At 34.6% G+C, this 21,115-nt stretch overlaps 1 protein-coding gene across 5 annotated transcripts in view; it reads right to left on the bottom strand.

Moving 5' to 3' along the window:
* Positions 1-20,018, bottom strand: part of LOC129949390 (uncharacterized) — a 37,167-nt gene extending 17,149 nt beyond the window's left edge. For 2 of the 5 annotated variants that reach the window (XR_008782034.1, XM_056060824.1), the window contains exons 1-5: positions 19,510-20,018; positions 12,293-12,510; positions 8,349-8,460; positions 7,905-8,219; positions 7,795-7,851 (exon numbers count right to left, since the gene is read on the bottom strand). Coding sequence is in view for 3 of the 5 variants with exons in the window: in XM_056060824.1 (XP_055916799.1) it covers positions 7,829-7,851; positions 7,905-8,219; positions 8,349-8,460; positions 12,293-12,499 (657 nt within the window). In the remaining 2 variants the exon portion in view is untranslated. The remainder of the gene's footprint in view (positions 1-7,794; positions 7,852-7,904; positions 8,220-8,348; positions 8,461-12,292; positions 12,511-19,509) is intronic. The other 3 variants (XR_008782033.1, XM_056060823.1, XM_056060822.1) reach the window with 2 other exon arrangements.
* Between the last annotated feature and the right edge of the window lie 1,097 nt (positions 20,019-21,115).

The raw sequence follows: 21,115 nt of genomic DNA, 5'->3' as shown, positions 1-21,115 counted from the left end.
TTCGTTTTTTTTAAAGTTTTGAATCATGACAATTTCTCTTGGTAGTCCGTTGATTATACTTGGTACGGTGTGTTGAAGTTTAAGTCTTCCCTAGTTGTTGTAGTTTCTTGGTATCTGCAACATTCCTTGTTCACATCTTCTGGTGTTGAGTTGGTGTTGAATTGGTTGTTTGAATGGGTTATGTCATCAAAGTATTCTATTATGGTTGTCATCTTAAAAATACCTTCAGCTTGTAGTGGCTTAAAAAGTGTGTCATAAGTTTGTCGATAGTTGTTGTTAATTTCTTTATTAAAGCTGCATTTTGTATTTTTTGAATTTTGATAAGATGGGTTTTAGCTGCATTACCCCACATATCGTATCCTAGATTCCATCAACGAGTAATACACTTGTTTTAAAACATCGTGGTTAGTGTGGTATTTTAGATGAGATAGTGCAAACATCGCTTTCTTTAGGTCCATCCTCAATTTGTCTATGTGTTTATCCCATAAAAAGTGACTGTCTATAACTACTCCCAAATACTTGTAGTTGTTTATTAACTCGATGTATTCTTTTTGCGTTTTAGGGTATTCATCGTTCTGTAAATACATTTTTTCATTTGTCCGTTTAAACTGTGGACTTCTGATATGCATAATTGTTGTTTTTGATGCATTTATTACCAAGCCGTTGTCGAGACATCATCTAACTGCCATGTTAAATTCTTGTTGAATTATCTTTGTTGCCGTATCAAGACAACTATGGCGAACGACAATAGCCGTATCATCAGCAAAAGCGAAGGGAATACTCTGTTTGAAGAGTCGTATCAATTCGTTAGTGTATGAGACAAACAAAATTGGACCCAGTTTGGATCCCTGCGGAACTCCATATCTCATCACTTTTTTCTCACTCACAGCATCTTTTATTATAAAACAAAATGTTCTTTTTTGCCGATATGCTGTCAGCCAATCAGCCATAGAGCCACAAATTCCAATTCTTCTTAGAGCTTCAATAAGATTTGAGTGATTTGACGTGTCAAACGCCTTATTGAAGTCCATGAAGATTACTAATACGTGATGTCTCTAATCTAAACTTTCGTTGACACAATTCGCAAACTCACCAAGTAGCTTTCCTGTATTTGTACCCTTCTGAAAACCGTACTGGCTTCTATGAATCAATTCATGTTTGTGAACAAAACCTTGCATCCTTTTGGCAATCACACCTTCCAAACATTTTTCAATAACTGGAAGAATTGATATAGGCCTATATTTATTTAGTTGGTTTTTTGCTCCTCCTTTGTAAATCGGCCTTACAACTGCTCTTTTTAAGGTAGATGGAATTTTTAATTGATTTATACTCAAATTAATTAATTTGCATAAAAAGGAGCAAAGACATCCTTATAGCTTTTTATATCTATTGCTCTGATTCCATCAAGTCCTGGTGCCTTATTTTCTCCAAGTGTATCTGGAATTTTTTCAATCTCAGTGACATTAGTTGCATATGAAAATATTAAACTTTCCACTGTGCTTTTGATGTTGTTTGACGTTTTTATATTGCATTTGTGGATTATTTTTTTATGTCTGAGAAGATGTCGCATTTCTAAAACCTGGTGGTCTATAAATTCCAATAACGAATGTAGTTATGTTATCTTCTAAATACTGTATTTGAATATTTTCGCAAGATGTTATTATTCTATGTACAATTTTTTGAGATAAGTTACTTTTTATAAACATCATAATACCTCAACCTCTATTTTGATTTCGATTTAACACCTCCTGTTTGAACCCTCTTAGTTGATAAAATCTTTTTTCTTCGTCATATATGTTTGTTTCTACCAGTATAATTATTTTTAGTTCGTTTATAAAATGGTTTTTATTTGTACAAAAAGTATTCCAATGTAAACGCATGGATCTTATATTGAAACACAAATAAAAATAAGAAATTTTGTGTTTAGTTTCACTCGCCAATTCTTTGTGTGTTTTTTAAATTTGATATTCGTGCAAAATATCGTCCACTCAGACTCAGAGGATCAGAACAAAACCGTGGTGGAGGTTGATCTGCCTAATTGTAGCCAAAATGCTGCAGTTAGTACAGATTAATCTCCAACACTCCATAAAGGCCTCACTTCTTCTCCGTCTGGCGAGTAACGGGGAAGACATTGTCCTGATCCAAGAGCCATGGATTGTAGGATCCGTTGTTCGAGGACACAGGACTCCTAGATACTACACACTTTGTGTGACAGATAAAGGTGAACCTAAATCTTACATACTAGTGAAACGTAGCATTAATGTATTTTTACTCCATCGTTTCAGTGACAGAGATACCACCGTAGCTAGGCTGGAAACAACCAAAGGAAGTTTCTGGCTGGTATCGGCGTATCTTGGGCATGACTGTAATAAGCTAGCTAATGTACACATACCTTAATGTTAAATAGTTAAGATTAAGAATGCAAGCATAATGTTAAGATTAAGAACGCAAACATAATGTATTCCTACACCAGAAAGAAGAAACTACTTTCTTGCTCATGTCTGGATTAAATTCATTCTATTCTCGAACTCTGTTAAGATAGGATAACTTAAGATAATAAATTTGTATTTTATAATTAAATTATTAGTGTTTTATTTCATTAACAATTGACATAATTGTTACAATGACCACCTTGGCCTTCTCCCTGGAAAAACCCTGGAGAAAGTCGTCGCTGAAGCGGAAAGGCAAAGGATCCGCCTAATTATTGGGAGCGATGCTAACGCTCATCATACTGTATGGTGCAGTACGAATATCAACGACAGAGGTGAGTCTCTTTTTGATTATATTCTTGGTACTAACCTCTTAGTAAGTAATGTTGGTAATGAACCAACCTTCATAACTAAAACTCGACAAGAAGTCTTAGACATAACTCTTGTCTCAGATAGTATACACCATATGATCTTGGACTGGAAAGTATCCAAAGAACACTCGTTCTCTGATCATAGATATATCCAGTTCAATATAAATGTGGATGATAACCCGAGTCCATTGACCATTTGACAACAAAGTCAATGACCTTACCTCAGCTATGAACAGATCGCTAGAAATTGCTTGTCCACTTATACACATAAGAGGAAAGAGGAAACCACAATGGTGGGCCTCAGAGCTTGACTCGCTCAGGAAGGAATGCAGGAAACTTTTCAGCCGGGCCAAAGCTGCAAGACTAGCCTCTCATTGGGACTCCTACAAAGAATCCCTAAGAATCTACAAGAAGGCACTAAGGAAATCTTCTTGTCGATCCTTCTGTGGCATGATAGAAGAAACTTCTGAAGCCTCTAGGTTACGGAAAATTCTTTCAACTAATCCAGCTATGCCAAGCTGCTTGAAAAATACAGACGGCTCCTGGACAAATTCAAGTAATGAATCGCTGAACTTACTATTGGACACTCACTTTCCTGGTAGTTCTCTTACCGAAACTTGCAACAGTTCAAGTTCAAATTCAACATATCCACAAGGTCTAATCACAAAGGATAAGCTACAATGCTCTCAACAGCTTTAAACCATTTAAAGCTGCAGGACCAGATGGTATAATACCAGTCGAATTACAAAAGGCTTCTGATATAATTGCACCAATCCTTGAGGCAATTTTTACCAGCTGTCTTTACCTGGTCCATGTTCCCTCGGCATGGAGAGAAGTTAAAGTTGTTTTTATACCTAAAACAGGTAAATGCTCCCAAGTCAATCCTAAAGATCTACGACCTATAAGTCTATCATCATTCCTTCTTAAGACCCTGGAAAGATTGATTGATATCCATTTAAGGGCACGTATCGATACAAGACATCTGTCTTCGTCTCAACATGCCTACTGTAAAGGTAAATCGGTGGAAACAGCGTTACACACTTTAGTACGCACCATCGAATATTCCCTCCATCACAAAGATTTCACTTTGGTTGCTTTCCTTGACATCGAAGGTGCTTTTAACAACGTGGACACATCTGCAATCACATCTGCACTGACATCTCTAAATGTAGAGAGTTCGCTTCGGGAGTTAATTCATTTAATGCTTACTAGCAGAATAATTAACTCAAAACTGGGCAACTCTTCTTGCAGACGATTCGTTAGTAGAGGGACACCGCAAGGTGGTGTTCTATCCCCTCACCTCTGGAACCTAGTGGTGAATGAAATCCTAACTAGTCTGGATGCGGAGGGTTTCAGAGTGATAGCTTATGCGGACGACGTTGCTATAGCAGTTTCAGGAAAGCATCTTAATATCCTAAAAGAACTCTTACAAAATGCCTTAGACAGACTAATACTTTGGGCTGATCGGTGTGGACTGGGTGTTAACCCACACAAAACCGATCTGGTCTTATTTTCGAGGAGATACAAAATTCCATTTGTCAACCCTCCTTATATTAAAGGAATCCAATTAAAATTCTCAGACGAGGCTAAATACCTAGGTCTTGTCTTAGACAAAAAACTAAATTGGAAACACAACGTACAGGAAAGAGTCAAAAAAGCTACTGTAGCTCTCTTTTCTTGCAAAAAATCTATTGGTAATAAATGGGGTTTACAGCCCAGAATCACGCATTGGCTATACACATCGGTAATCAGACCGATTTTAATGTACGATGTGGCAGTATGGTGGACTGCTTTAGAGAAAGGTATAAACAGGGATAAGTTAAATAAAGTCCAACGTTCAGCCTGCCTATGTATAAGCGGATGGCTTCGTACGACCCCGTGTGCAGCACTACCTTACACCTCTTGACATATTTAGCAAACAAATATCTGCAAGCTCGGCTATTCGCCTCAATGCTTCGTCGCATTGGACTAACAACAACATTGGCCACTCCGTAATTCTAAGGTACTTCCAATCAATTCCAAACCACACAGACTACACCATCCTACAACTACAATTCGACAGGAATTTCCAGATTTCTATACCTACCAGATCTTTTTGGGAGGATAGGGCGTTCTTGGAGGATGAGTCAATCCATTTTTACACAGATGGCTCGAAAACCAAAGAAGGGGTTGGCGGTGGTGTGTACTCTGAACGACTGAAATTAATACTCTCATTCCGCCTTCCCAATCATTGTAGCGTGTTCCAGGCGGAACTTTTGGCGATTAAGGAAGTCTTGTCTTGGCTAAAAGAAAACGTGATATCAACATCTGATATCCGTATTTTCTCCGACAGCCAGGCCGCTATCAAATCTCTGGAATCTGTCTCTACAAACTCTATAACAGTCCATAACTATCGAGCATCTCTAATGGAGATGGCGCAACAGTTTAATATTCACCTTTGCTGGGTGCCGGGCCATAGAGACATTTCAGGTAACTGTAAGGCAGATGAACTCGCCCGGAACGGTACAGTACAGCCCATCCTACCACGTTTGGCAAGTACTGGCATACCAATCGCTACTTGTAAACTGCTACTAATGCAAGACGCTGCGAGGAGGGCAGGCACCAACATCACCACGTGTCAAGCCACAAAAAACATCTGGCCAACACTGGATTTAAAACGTTCAAGGTGCTTGCTCTCTCTAAGCAGATCGCATATAAGCTCGATAATAGGTGTCATAGCCGGACACTGTCTAATAGGAAAGCACGCCACGAGACTAGGCGTATTCTCAAATGACTTTTGCAGAAGCTGTATGGACGAGGAAGAGGAAGAAACTGTTCTTCATCTTCTCTGCACATGCCCTGCTCTAGCTCGAAAACGCAAGAATTACCTAGGAGAATTCTTCTTTAACGATCTAAACGATCTAAAACATATCGGGATAATCAGCCTCTCACGTTTCGTAAGGGACTCTAACTGGTTGCATTGAGCTTAGGAGGAAGCCTCAAGATTCATGTGGTATCACAATGGGCCATTAAACTGGCCTAAGTGTGTCCGTTTCCATCTTGGACAGCCACTATAACCTAACCTAACCTAACCATCGTCGACTCAACATCAAATCCCACTTTGAATTTTAGTGTTGGTAATGTAAAGAATTTGATGTTCAAATGGTAGACATGTGCATTCAAAAGGACACAAGCGTCCACAGTTTTTTCTCAAAACCCACCTCTCTATCAACTCCTACTCTCACCACCCCATGTGAACATGAGGTGCCTAGTACCTCAACTAGAGATTGGGTTCCAACCAGAGATGGCAGGTATGCGATTTTTTTTGATTTACTACAATTGTTACGTCTACTACCTAAATGAGGTAGTTAATGTAGTTAAATGTAGTTAACGTAGTCAAATGTAGCAGACGTAGCGGTAGACTTCAAAACGTAGTTTGAAATGTCCATTCAACCACCAAATTGACAAATTGCATCGAAAAGATAACTGTGAAAGTGTGAAAAACTAACTCTCGAAAATTCGGAACTTAGAACCAGGAACATTACAAAAAATTGATAGATATCATATACACTATACTCTTAAAATGAACGACAAAAATAAAACAGATGATTATTAAATTTGCATTTTTCTTTCATCAAACTTCGAATTCCTTGATTTAGTTCATTTACGCAACATATTTGGTTCTTATTTATAGTTCAGTGTTTTTCACTCGTTAGTCGTTACTTATTCACTTGTTTTTTTTTTTAATTCTTTTTGAAATTCAACGAGGGAGGGGGGAGAGGTGTATCCACTAAGGCACCTCTCCTTACTCAGACGGATGACCATGGAGAATTCACGCTACTCCATTAAGGTTGGAAACAACTTAACAGAACCTTTCGATTTCAAAAAAGGTTTTAGACAAGGTGATGCGCTGTCATGTGATTTTTTTAACATCGTGCTTGAAAGAATAGTGCAGAGCTCAGCAAAACCGTCAAAAATGGGTTTAACAGTTAATGAGGGCAAAACGTCACCATCGACAGACGTTACTTTGCGGTAGTCAAGTACTTCGTCCACCTAGGCTCCGCACCCACAGGACAGCGCAGTAGAGGAAGACCGCGGATCAGGTTGCGCGCACAAGTGGAAGGTGACCTCACCCAACTTGGAGCACGAAACTGGAGACATCTAGCTAGGGACCGATCTAGATGGAGAAGTTTGTTGGTTGAGGTCCTAGTTCATACAGGACTGTAGCGCCACCTTAAGTAAGTAAGTAAGTAATGTAATGAAGTTAGTTTCGGATTACACAATTTGACGGCCGCCATAACTGTACCAGAGTTCGGGTTATGTTTTTTGTCTATACACGTGCTAAGCCAGTCCACACGTCAATTATATGGTGAGTGTTTTTTTATTTTTAAAGTTTATTTGTATTTATTCATATTAGACTTTGATTCGTTAAAGTGTTGTTTGTTGATATTCAAAATTACAAAAAAAATTAAATTTCATTATAATGCTTTCAAAACTGTGTATACTCGTCAGTTCCCTGGCTGTCAAATTAGGAATTTTTTAAATATCTTACAATGTACTCAAAAAAGTTACTGGCCCGATTGGGAACAATATATTAGTAAGATAAGCTGTCATATACATCCAAATTTGAAGAAGTTTGATTTAATAACTATCGTAAACAAAATATCCTTAAAAGTTAGCCAACTTTTGTATAATCACCCATAAGTATGTTGATAAATGAAATTCCGTACGTACTACAATAAGTAAAGAAATATTGTTATTGGGAAAAGTTTAATAATTAATAATTATTCCAAAACCTATAAGGTTGACCAATAAAACAGAAATTACTGACACAATAGAAAAAAATTGAAATTATAGTGTCGATTATGGAATTCGAAATGTAAGGACAAAATGCATACTGCACTAAGGTTCCAAACTGGCGAGTTCCATAATGACCCATGTACTATGTAAAGTGAAAGTAAAAGCGCACTAAAACACTTAAATTAACGAAAACACAATAATACTTTTCAAGATACCTACAACCGTGGGCCACTTTTTAACTTCTTCAGCCTAAACTTCATATAACCGGGTACCTAGTGAGGTTTAAATAATGAAAGTGATGATTTTAAGAAAATATCTATCTCACCTGTATCAACGGGCATATCGTTGTCACAAGATTCACCAATTATCGTATTGCTTGATATATCATGTATATTTCGGGTAGAATTTTGTTGCAGTGCAACGGCTTTTCTAGTGTGACGTGTTGTTAAAACTCCTGTTTCAACATCTCGCTCCAAACGATGACCAGAACGAGATCTAGTCAGTTGCCTCTGAACATAATCTTCAAGATCTTCCTCTTCCTTACGACTAATCACGCAATTAAGAACAAGAAGAAATATACCCAATCCCAAAGAAAAGAGTCCAGTACATGTAACCTCATTCCACCAAGCGTTTGTTGGACCTGAAGTTAAAAAAAAACATATGTGCAAAAGTACATTTGTAGGTTAAGAGTGCAAATGATTTAAATTTAACAAAATAAACTAGTGTTAGGATCTTTAAGGGCATATATTATTTCACTTAAATTTCTTACCAAATACATTCCAAGAAGTTGCGTCGTCGGGAATTATTCCGGCTCCAAGTAAAAATATTCCAAACACCACGAATACAACACCAATATGAAGCATCCCAATACTGGTAACAACCTGGTTTGAAAATCAGTTATTTTTCAAATTACTAAAATATGAATTAATAATTAAAACAAACAAAATATTTTAATTCTTTGGGTTATACTGAACAGTTAATCTCTGGATGTTTAAAGTACAAAATGGTGTGATTAAAGATTTACGTATACAAAGCATGGCTTGATTTGCCGTAAAAATAAAAATCTAGAGATACATTTTTTTTTATAATAAGAGCACACTCAATGGGATATCACTACCCTTATTATGTAGACACAGTGTGAGCATTTTGAATTCCTGAATATTGCAATGGCTGGGAAAGAAAAAGTTTGGCACATTCGCGTAGTATGGCTAAAGAACGAATCTTTGTACTAGACAGTACGACCGAAGTTGGGCTCGAGGGTATATTGATGAGCATTCCTAGAAGTGCGAGTATTACGGTTGAACTGTTTAAGGGGACGAATGCACTTGGCTATTTTAAGCATAAGCCGTTAAAATATCGGTAAAAAAGGGTCAGTCAAGAGACCTTACGACGATGTTCAAGCGAAATAAATGAACTTATGATGATATAATCATCTATCAATTTAAATGCTCTACGTTCAATACTATCCAAGAGGCTTAAGTAAGTTGCAGGAGCACCACCCCAGAGATGAGAGTTATACACAAGCTTTAGACGTATATAAGTCTTGTCGATAATAGCCAGATCAGAAGGGGTGAAATATTTTTTGCACGGCCTGAGGAAACCCAAACAGCTTGCGCATTATCGCGTATGTGATCGTTCCACAAGAGGTGGTTGGTGACAGACATACCGAGAATATCGAGGTGTTCAGTCTCATTGATCCAAGACCCATCCATAACTTTAACGATACAATACAGAATTGGGTTTTAAAAACATTAAATTCCACACGGTTTTTTTAATCCCCATTGTACAATGCTGTTTAAATCGGAATTTAACGAGCTTATTATATTTTTTCGTTGCAGTTCCATATCCAAAGAAGAGGGATGTGATTCTGAAAACGAATATGAAAAGCTCAGAGTACTACCAAAAATTTGTACTGCCTTTGGGACATTGCAGTATTTTTTGCAGTATTTTTGGTCATGTAAAAATTTGGTCCGTTGAATATGGGCGTTGTAGTCCTTTCTGGCTTGCTTGAACTTTTCCGATTTTCCTCAATTGGATTGGCTTTAAAACAACGAAACCTTTTCTTCTTGATCCAAATAACCTCTTTACAGCTCGCATCGAACCATGCGTTTTCTTTAGGTCTGATGCTTTTAACCCTATTAGGGATAAAAGTTCTCATTCCCAGAAGAATCAAACTTGTGATCATATCAGAGTTGGCGTCAACGTCACTATCGAGGAAGGATAGTGAACAGTTAAAGATTCTAAAATAATTATTGAGACAATTGTTGTTGGCTTTCTTGTATTGCCAAACGGTTTTCTTAGAAGCTTTTTCTTTAACTGGAGAGTTTTTACACGAGAAATTTGCTTATATGTGACAATGGTAAGATGTGCCAAGAGGAGATAGAACACCAATAGTGTAATTACCAGGGTCAGAGGTAAGAATCAAGTCAAGAGTGTTTTCTGCTCGACCTACCACGTTCGATATTCGAGTGGACTCGTTGACTAGCTGAGTTCAGTGGTTCAACTCAGCGAAGATCTCATCGCACACTCCTCCGGATGATGTTCCAAATGTTGAAGCCATGAAGAATTGTGTACATTATAATAAAATATATAATAAATAAATTTTTAAATAAAGAAATATTCGAAAAGCTTTTTGAAAAGAATTTAAAAAAGCGAATTTCAGTATAGTAAAATAAAAACAAAATTTGTTTCATCTTAAATACGTACTTCGATAATAAGGTTAAAAATGTACGGCATATTGTATACACTCCGCTTCAACACACATTTTTGAAAATTATTTTTTAAATTTCTTCTCATCTAAAATTTTTCAAAAACTAAAATCGACTTGGTTAGACACCAAGACCTAACCAGAAATGCAGCAGCTGATAATAGTAGCCAAAGGCCTTATAGCTTTTATTCTTACTTAAATTATGAAGATTTGTACATATATGTAAAACATAAAGGGAGGTAAAAAGAACTAGAAAACCTGACCTAGAAGACAAGCAATTTTAAGGTGTGCATCTAATCTTTGTGATTCCTTCTATTTTAACGATCAGAGAAAATAAAAAGGTGTTAAAAGCTTCATCACAACTGTGAAGATTTCTGTCAGTAAACGTTTTTCGGTTCGCGAACAGGAATGGTTGGGAGTTTTAAATCATTAGGCCTTGGTTACAATAAATTTTATGAATTCATTCGGGAAAAGTACGTTTCCAGGCTATGAGTAGTAATAAATAAATAAACACCTAAATGACTTTTTAAAATAAGCAACAATCCTGCAAAAGGAAATGGAGCACATATTTCTAAATGGCAGGTTCAGACATCATAAAGGACTTGAAAGCAAGGCAAGTTTCTAGCTGCCAAAATATTGATTTCCAATTTAGGCAACTTTAATGGAAAGTTGACTGGAAAGTTTGTCAAGAAAAATCTCCCTAACTATCAAGTCAAGTCTACTCCTGTCAAAATGACAGTTGATCATGTTTTTTCATTCAACTGAAAGCTGAACTTTATTACTCTTGTCAAGATGAACTCAAAACTTTTAATTTATAAAAGGTATAATATTTATTTACTGAATACGCAGACTATATACATAAATCTAATTCTTTCGATGAGTTTCTCTGGTATGGTTTATGTCAGTGTTGCCTTTGACACTCTATGATTTATTTATTTTCTGATGGACTTTTAGCTTGCCTGAGGAGTGTTGTATAGACAATGTTGGTAATTTTTGTACTATGAACTTAAAGTAAAGGTTTGCGAAGTATTGAAAATGAATTTCAATACTTCGCACACACTTGAAAAACTAACTAGTTGCCTTGATCAAAATTTACGTTCAAAGAATGAAGTTCATTGCAAATGAAGTCCCTTATGTTGCCTGAACCTGCCCAATGTAAATTATGAAGTTTTTGGAAAGTCGTTAGTGGGAATTTTAAGATGATTAAGTCTGATTTTTCTACAAAAGCACATAACTTCCCGAACATAAAGGGGATTTTTTTATACAGATGGTTCAAGAAGAAATAAAACGAAAATAATTGTATGTTCTTATGCCTACCTATACAATGACCCACTTGCCTTATTTTATGCAATAATCAATAATGCAGAATAACCAAAATTGCTCTGCACTTAATGTGACGCAATGAATTAGTGTTAATGGTCAAGAATTCCGCTTTATTATAAAGATATTATGTTTTAAAAATGATTTCGGGCAAGTGAGAGTCGCGGCTGGCTCGAATAATTACAACCGAGAGGCCCAAGATATCAAATTTTCGACAATATATTACTTCTTGGGGCCATATGTCAGCAATAATGCGCCGAATATTTTCGCCACGGAAGAATCAATTGACAGATGTCAAAAAGACAAATTTTAAGAAAAGGATTAAAAACCACATGCCTAAAAAAACACCCGCTACCATAATACTGTTGGTATGAAATGTGATAAAAATATCTTTCAGATGATGTAAATTTAGTTTTTCGTAGTTGATTGCTACATATGAATGAACTATCCGAATTTCTTGAAATAATTTCGTACCAATGCAATGCTAAGCTTAATTTCTTGAGCTTAATCACTGATTTTTCAAAAACAACTTCTTTGTTCTTCTGATGTAAGAGAAAAAGTTGCTATGCTAATAATACCCTCTTTAACATATTTATAATGCTTTTATATATCTGACTTGATTTTTTAAAAGTAGTTGTAAAAAACCATATTTAGTACACATAAATTAAGAAAAATTGATATCTTACTTGGGTCTCCAACATTTCTGTACCAGCTTTACCAGATGTCTTATAATGATTGTGCCTTCTTTTAACAGATCCATTAGGAGAATGAAGGGTATCTCCACTGTCAGAACTTTGAGTGCTATAACGCCTTCCTCGTGCTCGTTTTTGCTCATCTCTACGCTTGCGTTGCCTTTTAATGGCCAATGCAGAATGAATCCCGACCGAATGCATTATGTTTTTACCTGTAAGGAAATGTGTTTTAATCGTTAAAAAATTTTAATAATCAAAAATAAAAACGTCGTCTGCCCTTAAATTTCTAACATTTTCCGATATGAAATAACAAAAATGTTACTTGACGTAATATTGCAATTAAAAAAAAAGTGTAATTCTTAACTCCCTGACTCAAAAAATTAAGAAAAGCCAATAAAAATTGATGAAACTTTAAATCTTAGTCATACAACTTATGTTGTTGGAGGCTGCTCAGTTAAATCCGACTTCAAAATCATTCTATCACGTAATGTTTTTTTACAATTCATAATTTTCAGAAAGTTAGCGTCACTCTACTCATCATCATAATTGCATGTGTTAGTTGTTAGTAAGAAAGTAATACAGTTAAAGCCTAACACACCCACAAAATAAAAAACATAATTAACATTTAAAATAAATTATTAAAGAACATATAAAATAAAGACGTTAACGATAGTGGAGCACTGTACTGATTCTAAAGGCCCAACTATAATAGGCATAAGCAAACATAAGCTTATGTCAAAAACCCAAAGAAAATTCACTTAAGTTTGTGAAATTACGCTGATAGCCATAATGCAATTTTGCTCACGTGTCTACATGTCAGATTTTACTTGTGCTTAAGTTAACGAAGCTGAGAAAAATTGAACGAAACGGAGCTAGACTCCATTATGTTCATTCGTATTGAGATTCTTTGTATTCGCACGTTTACTTATGCGCGCATATGCTAGCTTATGCCTATTATAGTTGGGCCTTAAACAATGATTTTAATCCCACCTTATTTAAATTTAAATCTACCGATGAACAGTTTAAATTATGTACGACTTAAAGCTTCATTCTTTCCATAGTTAGTTCTATGGAAGTCAATATGTATTAGGCCGCGTTTCCACTTGCAAGTCAACTCGCGGAAGTCTTGCAGAAGTTTCTTGCAGTCGCGTTTACATTGTCATGTGAATTCTTGCAATTTCTTCTGCAATAAATGTCTCGCAAGAAGCTCGCGCAACATACTGTCGCAATTTATTGCAGATGTATTTACACCAGAAGAGCAATTAATGTCGCAAGAAATCTGGTTGTTTACTTAAAATTGTGATATGTTAAAAATTTGACAATATCTTGGAACGAAGTTTAAGGTTTCGTTGTATATATTTAAATTACCAGAATTATTTCTAATAATAAGTGTATATATATTAGAAACAAAACCGGCCTTACAATTTTCGAAAAAAAATGTTTATTAACTAATGTTTTTTTTAAATTAAACTACATTGAAGAGCATGCTCGTACAACCCATTCTGGCATCTAATTACTTTTAAAATTACTGGCTTAAACTCATTTTTATTCTTAAATGAGAGCAATTTTCTTTCTTTCTGACTTTCTAACTTATTTGTTCTTTTAAAATTTGTTTCCTTAAAAGCGTTTTTAACAAAAACAAAAATTCTTTAAATAATTGTTCTTAATTAAAAAAAAACGACATTTGAACAGAGATTTTTATTATTATATTCTAAACAATATATCAACATAAATAAAACGTTGTCGGGGACAATTAAGCCTAGTACATACTTGTGACCCATCTCGTGAACCCATACAAATTTCACTTTTTGGTTCACCCGTGAACTTGCTCGTGAAGCTGAGTGGAGAACAAAGTGGAGAGTTTTCGTTCACGGGCAATTCACGTGCAAAATGTACGGGAACTGTTGGTGAAGCTTTGACATTTGGTTTGTTCATGTTCACAACGTGTACTCACAAGTGTGTACCAGTGAGCAATGTCAAAAGTTCACTTTCTCCACTGGCGAACGATCACTTCACGAGGAAGTATGTACTAGGCTTTACAAGTAATAAATTCTAATTTATTTTTGTGTCAAACATTGATAAATAATAAAACAACGTTTTTATTTCATGTAGAGTTAATGTTATTGAAAATACTCTAAACTGTGAGCTATTTTGGAGAATCCCGGTTATTCCACAAACATGGATTACACTCGTAAAATTCAATTAAACGCATAACTTCTTCGCGAGGCCATTCACGACCTTTTATTTTACTCATTTTGTATGTGTAAAGCAAAGACGTCAACCAGCTACTTGCGCGAGATATACGAAACTGTTTCGATAAGCTGCAAGAAATGTCGCGAGTCGATACAAATGTGTTTAAACTAGCAATTAATTGCACTTGCAAATACTCGCAAGAAGTTATGAAAGTACTGTCGCGATAGAAATTGCTTGGTAGTTTTCACTTGCAATTTACTGTCGGACAGACTATCGGACATTTATTGCAGAAGTTTTCTTGCAAATGGAAACGCGGCCTAAAGTCAAAAGTACGCAGGCAATGAATTCCGCTCCGGTTATTCAAATGAACACAAGATAGCAAATACGGTTAATGAGTTGAGTTGATGAAGAAATATTAAATCATTATTAACACGCCTTTGATGGAGAGATTGCAATTGAAGAAGTTGAATACGATGCCCATAGGGAATCGGATCATAAGGATCATCCCAAGGAAGACCGTTTAGGGCCAAGCGAATGAAATTATGTTGAATTGATTCAATACGTTTTTATGAATTTCGTGTTAGGGAGTCCATACCTGCGAAGCATATTCAAGATGAGGACGAACATGGCAATTGTACAAAGAAAGAATAATATAGGGATCATTGAAATCCTTTGACAATAAAATTAAAGTGATGTGCAAACTCTAAGTTGGAACTGAAATAAACACCTAAATCTTTAAATGTGGAGACGCGACACAGTTTTTGTTGTGATATACAACAATCAAATACACTACCGATTCGTTTTTCAGTAAACGTTATCGTCTGGCATTTTAAAGGGGTGAGGGCAAGGCTATTTTTTCCACACCAAAATGTGAAACTATCAATGTCGCAATGCTTGTAAAAGGATACGATCATGGGTGGAATTTATAATCTTAAAAATTTGATTTGATATGACGATACGTAGTTAATAGGCGGGATGAACAGAAAAGGGTCAAGATGACTTCCCTGGGGAACACCAGATTGAGCAACAAAAGGTTCTGAAAGAGAATTTCTATAGTTTGCCTCATAGGATCTGTTTTTAAGGTATGATTTGATCCAATCTAAGAAAAATGGTGGAAAACCAAGAGCTTTGAGTTTAAATAATAAAATTCCATGGCTTAGTTGGTCAAAAGCTTTAGAGAAGTCGGTGCATACCCAGTCAACTTCATAACCTTGTTCTAAAGCGTTTGAACATATGTTTGAGAATGAGAGGAGATTAGTATCGGTTGATCTTTTTTTTCACAAAACCATGTTGCTGTTCGAAAATAAAATTTGTATTTAAAAAATATGCTACACTTTCACTTTAGGAATGCAAGAAAGCTTTGCAATGGGCCTGTAGTTTGTTATATCCGCCATGCTACCTTTCTTGAAAATTGGTGTTAGAAATGACTCCTTCGGTATACTGGGAAATTTGCCTGTTTTAAGAGAAAGTTTGGATAAGAACGTAAGAGGTTCAACTATAAAGCAAAAGCATTCGTACACTTTTGTAATACTATCAGGGCAGCAGTCTTCATTCAACGCAGATAAAAGATCAAGGACCGTACTCTGTAGCACAGGGATGTGATTACAGCTAGTTTGCGAAGAGGAGTGAAGATTATGAAAATATACTCCATCAACTTCTTCAGAGCTATTAACAAATGATTGTCGGAAATTTGTTGCGAAAGCGTTACAGATATCAAGAGTTTTATCTAATGAAAGGTTCTTGTAAGTGAAGTTAACTCGAATGCCATCTGATTTTTTCTTTAAGTTTACAAAATTTTTAAGGATTCTCTTTCAAAGAGGTGCCATATCTGTAACACAAATATCATATAAAAATTAGAAAGAGACTTAAATTCGTTTCAGAGTTCAGTTTTGAGATAAGTTTTTGAGACATTAATTTTTAAAATTCGAATAAATACTTATGTACATACATACATACATACATATAAAATGCTTTTTGAGACTATTTAAATTCATGAATTAGTTTTTTTTTCGATAATATTCATGATGGTTTTTGAAATCTAAAATCCCTTACTTTATAAAATTTTCGAAAAATCTACACAAAATGTTGCATTTCACCTGTCTTACAAAAATCTGAAAGATCCACTAAACCATTTGTGCAAAAAAAGTTTTAAACAGAAAAGTCAAAAACAGTTTAAAAGCAAGTTTTGTAATTGTAACGAATTTTTCGCCTAAACAATTCTATTATACCAAACTCTATATAATAAACAAATATATATAAAAATATTATTAAAAACGGTTTTTTCTGCAATTTAAGAAGATAGTTTAAATCAAAGTTCGGATTCGCAATCAGCACTTACAATTGACTGCAAAACATATTTTTCAAAACTATGAAAGCATTAAACCCAAGTTTCACTCAAAACTTCATATGGAGTCAACTCGTAACTAATGAGAATTTTCAGAAACTAATGCTAAGTGTAAACGATTCCCAAATCTGCAAATATTGCCAGATCGGTCACTGAAAAAATTGTCTCGAATGGCTGACAATCGTGTACACACCAAATTAATTTGCAGACAAATGGTTTAGCTCCTAATTTGCAGACAAATATCTGCCAGTTAATTTGTAGAAATCTGGCAATCGTGTACACGCAAGCTGACAACCGTGTACACACCAAATTGATTTGCAGAAAAAATTGTTCATCAATCATTTTAAAGACATATGAATTTAACAAAATTCATTAAGAGATCGCCAAATTCTGACGTTTCTTCAAACTTCTGACAATGAATAAATTTGCAGATGCCGTTTGAGGAACATTTGTAAATTTATTCATTTGCAGACAAATTTGGCGAAAACTACAAGGTAAATTTTAAGGTATGCTTTTTTTCATTTCAAAGAAAATGTATAAAAACGTTAACATTTATTTTCAGATATGGATGCTTTTATTAAAAATGAAAGTGATGAACATTTTCAGACCATTACGGTTGAGGCATTTACATGGCCACGGTCGCCTGGAAACTTGCAAAAAAAAATTAAGAAATCGTATCGAAGGGGGTAAAGAAGGAGTGGACCCATGAAGATACGATGAAGCTAATTCAAGAAATTGAGATAAGGCGGAGTTTGTGGGATGTTCGATGTCAAGAATACAAACTGCCAAAAGAATTGTTATGGCAAGAGGTCGCCTACGCCACAAATATGACGCCAAACAATTGTAAAGCGAAGTGAGCTAACTTAAGGGTAACATTTAATGCAAACCTTATAAAAAAATATTTCCAACCAATGTTATTTGTGGAGTCAAATAAAAATAAGGTATAAAAATCAACAAAATCAACGTCTTTTCTTTTTTTTAGAACTCTGCTATTGACGACGCGTCGTTTTTAACGACTCTCGAGCAGGAAGTGCCTGTTCAACAACCAAACAGGCCTAATACTGACGTCTTTACGCCTTTTGATAGTGACACCAGCCAAAGCCAGGGCTCAAATATCAATGCAATGGCTGTAGAGGCATTGCAAAGTATGCGTACCTCTTCTAAAACCCCGAAGACCCCAACCGTCCTCCTTTGCGAGTACATGGCTTCAGAGTTGGACACACTAACAGAATATGCTTCACTGGTACGGTTGAAACTGAGAAGAGCGTTCAATGATATAATGGAGGAAGTTATTATTAGATTAGGTTAGGTTTGTATTATACAATTAATTGTTTAATGATATCATGAGCTTTAAAAATTCTTCTTTGGGTGTTTATAAAATGTTTAAAGTTGCATATTTTAAAAAGATTTTTTAATAGAAAAACTTTAAGATGAAATTCGTATTCAGGACAGCTATATTTTAAGAAAAAGGTAATTTGTTCTTGCTATAGAAAAATAAACCAAATTTAACTACGTTTCTACATTATGCATAATATCAAATGAGGTCAATGTTTGCTCTGCCACACAATTTTTAAAGTTGTATAAAACTACCCCTATTTATAAAAATATCCAACGCAACGGTTCATCAAAATAAAGCACTATATAGCCGAAACGTAGTTCTTTTAAATGATATTTTGTCCATCTCGTTATCAGAATCATTTTTTTAAAAGTATTTGCTTATTCGATTCCACGACAAATGCCGATGTGTTCTATATTGTGTTTTGTTTATCATTGTAGAACGCAGAAGGAAATTGCGCATTATGCCGGAATGCCGCGTTCGGGATCCGCCCCCTCTATTCGATCAGGTCCCTAGACAATAAATAGTATATATTTAAATTGAGAAATTACGCGCTTTAACCCTTCCAAATCCCATGCATGTAGTTATATTTTTGTTAATGCGCATGTTTTATAATGATCAACAGTTTAAATCGTCTAGGTTTTGTGTATTTGGCCAACATTAACTTATTTCAACACTTTTATTTTGTTTGAAAATTGTAAATTTTCATTCATTTTTCTTATCCTTATTTTCTAAGCAAATAATAAAAAAATCCTTTAAATTGACATCCTTAAGTTCATCAATTTAATTTTATTCTTATGAAAATTAAAAAAGAATTATGAAATGAAGATAAAACATACCTAGGTCTACCTAACTCAATAGCTTAATAATCTAAAGCACTATAAAAATAAATTGGGTCGATCTTTTGTGAAAAGGAAAAAAAAAAACAAAGTCCTGAACAAACAACAAAACAAAGCACACACCATTTATTCCATAAATAATTTTCTTCTTGCATATTTTAATCACTGTGAGTTAAAAAAGCTCTAATTCCTATTAACTCTGGAACTATGTTAATGACGATTATTATTTTCAGGTATTATTTTCATTCTGTTAATCGTTGTTCCCCTTCAATTGTTATACCTAATTGTTCAGCTTTTTTAAATGTTCGGCTCGGCATTTAAATTTAAGCTCAAAACAAATGAATACATTAAAAACATTCAAAATGTTTTTCTTAAAAAAAAACACAGAAAAATTGGAATAACGAAAATGATGATTTTTTGAATAGCGTAAATTATAAATATTACCAATAGTTTTGTGAAATAGTAAATTTTAATTTAATATGTACAAATAGGTACGTACCTCTTAATGTTGATTTATTTTTTTATTTTTGTGTTAGATGATTTTATGTTTCTCATTCAACTAAACGATTTACTAAGTATAAAATTGGTTATATTATTGATAGCCATGAAGTTTTATTTGCACTATTAGTTCATAGCTTGAACGAATTTAAATAGCATTTCTTTACACAACTGTAATTTAAATCGCAAAAAAAAACACTGAATCATATTCTATGAAAATTCAATAAACTGGAAAAATCAGGACATTCAAAGAGCTTTTAAGTTCTAGGGTGGATATATATAAAAAAGTTTTATCACAACGAACTACTGATGATGTTTTCTTCATGACGAATGACTCTCAATCATATCATCACATTGAAACTATTTGACTATAAAATCTATTAATATTGAAATAAGAAGAAAATAATCAAATAAACGTTTAAGCTATAAACAAATTTACAATATTTAAGTATATTTTATGAACTGTTTTGAATCACGAGAATAGAAGGTTAAGACTAAGGACATTCTTTGTCACTATGTGTCACAGTAACTAATGTTTCTATGCGCAGCGCAACTAAGAATATCCTTTGAAAATATTGTTGAAAAGAACAGACACAGGGTGATACCAAAGATGGATTCTTCCATCGAAAAATGTTCATTTGTAAATAACTGTAGTTTTTGAGTGTCTCATGCTCAAGTCAGCAGAGTCCAAATTGAAGTAACTTGGTATTAGTTTGAATTAGATATCTAAAAGTTGTATTAGTTTACGATATTCTCAAAACAAAAGCATGTTCAGAATGTTTAAAATTGAGGTTTAATAATAAAATAAAATAAAAAAATACGAGTCATTAGACTGAAAAATTGAAATAAAATTTCTTTGTAAAAGTTTAAAAAGATTAAAAAAAAAACTCAAACATGCATTTCTTAGGTCCTTAAAAATGAAAAATGTTTTTGGCAAAAAAGGAGATATTTAAATTTGAGTTCAGGAAAGACTATTATGCCATTGTGGTTTTAAATGTTCATTTATTAATTATACTTATAAACTATATATCAATTATGATTTACAACTATTTTAATATTATGCGTAATTTTGCTATCAAGCAGTGTGGATGAGATGAAGAACAAAAGCGAACTGAGTTCTTATAACTGGGCTCTTATTTGATTGTCGTCTCCCGGCTAAAGGTACATATAGATGTTTTGCGTTCATACTCATCACAAGTAATCTAGAAAACAACATCTTTCCGTCATGGCATTCAATGATAATTAAAAAAAAAAAGTTTCAGAAAAGTCAGTGACGATATAGTCTAAGAGCCGGCAGCAAATTTTGGGAGTGGAATGATAACCAATTTATATATACATGTATATGTAGATATACGCAACAATATGCCAAATTCAACCGTCTGGCAAGTTTTTTTTCAGCCGGGGGCGGGGTGGGCGTTCGAAAGTGGTAATTTTTTCGATTTTGTTGTCGAGGAGATAACCACTCAAATGGATATATAAACAATAGGGGATGGTGCCCTGATGTCAAAAATGTGTATCCAAGACGTTTTGCTTTCAGAACAGGCAGCAGTGTCCCATTGCACATAACATAAACTTATCAAATAAAACAAAAGGGCAAACAATTTCAA

The sequence above is a fragment of the Eupeodes corollae genome, chromosome 3 (assembly GCF_945859685.1).
Source record: "Eupeodes corollae chromosome 3, idEupCoro1.1, whole genome shotgun sequence".
Lineage (NCBI taxonomy): Eukaryota > Metazoa > Arthropoda > Insecta > Diptera > Syrphidae > Eupeodes > Eupeodes corollae.
This window is presented reverse-complemented; position numbering and strand designations above follow the sequence as displayed.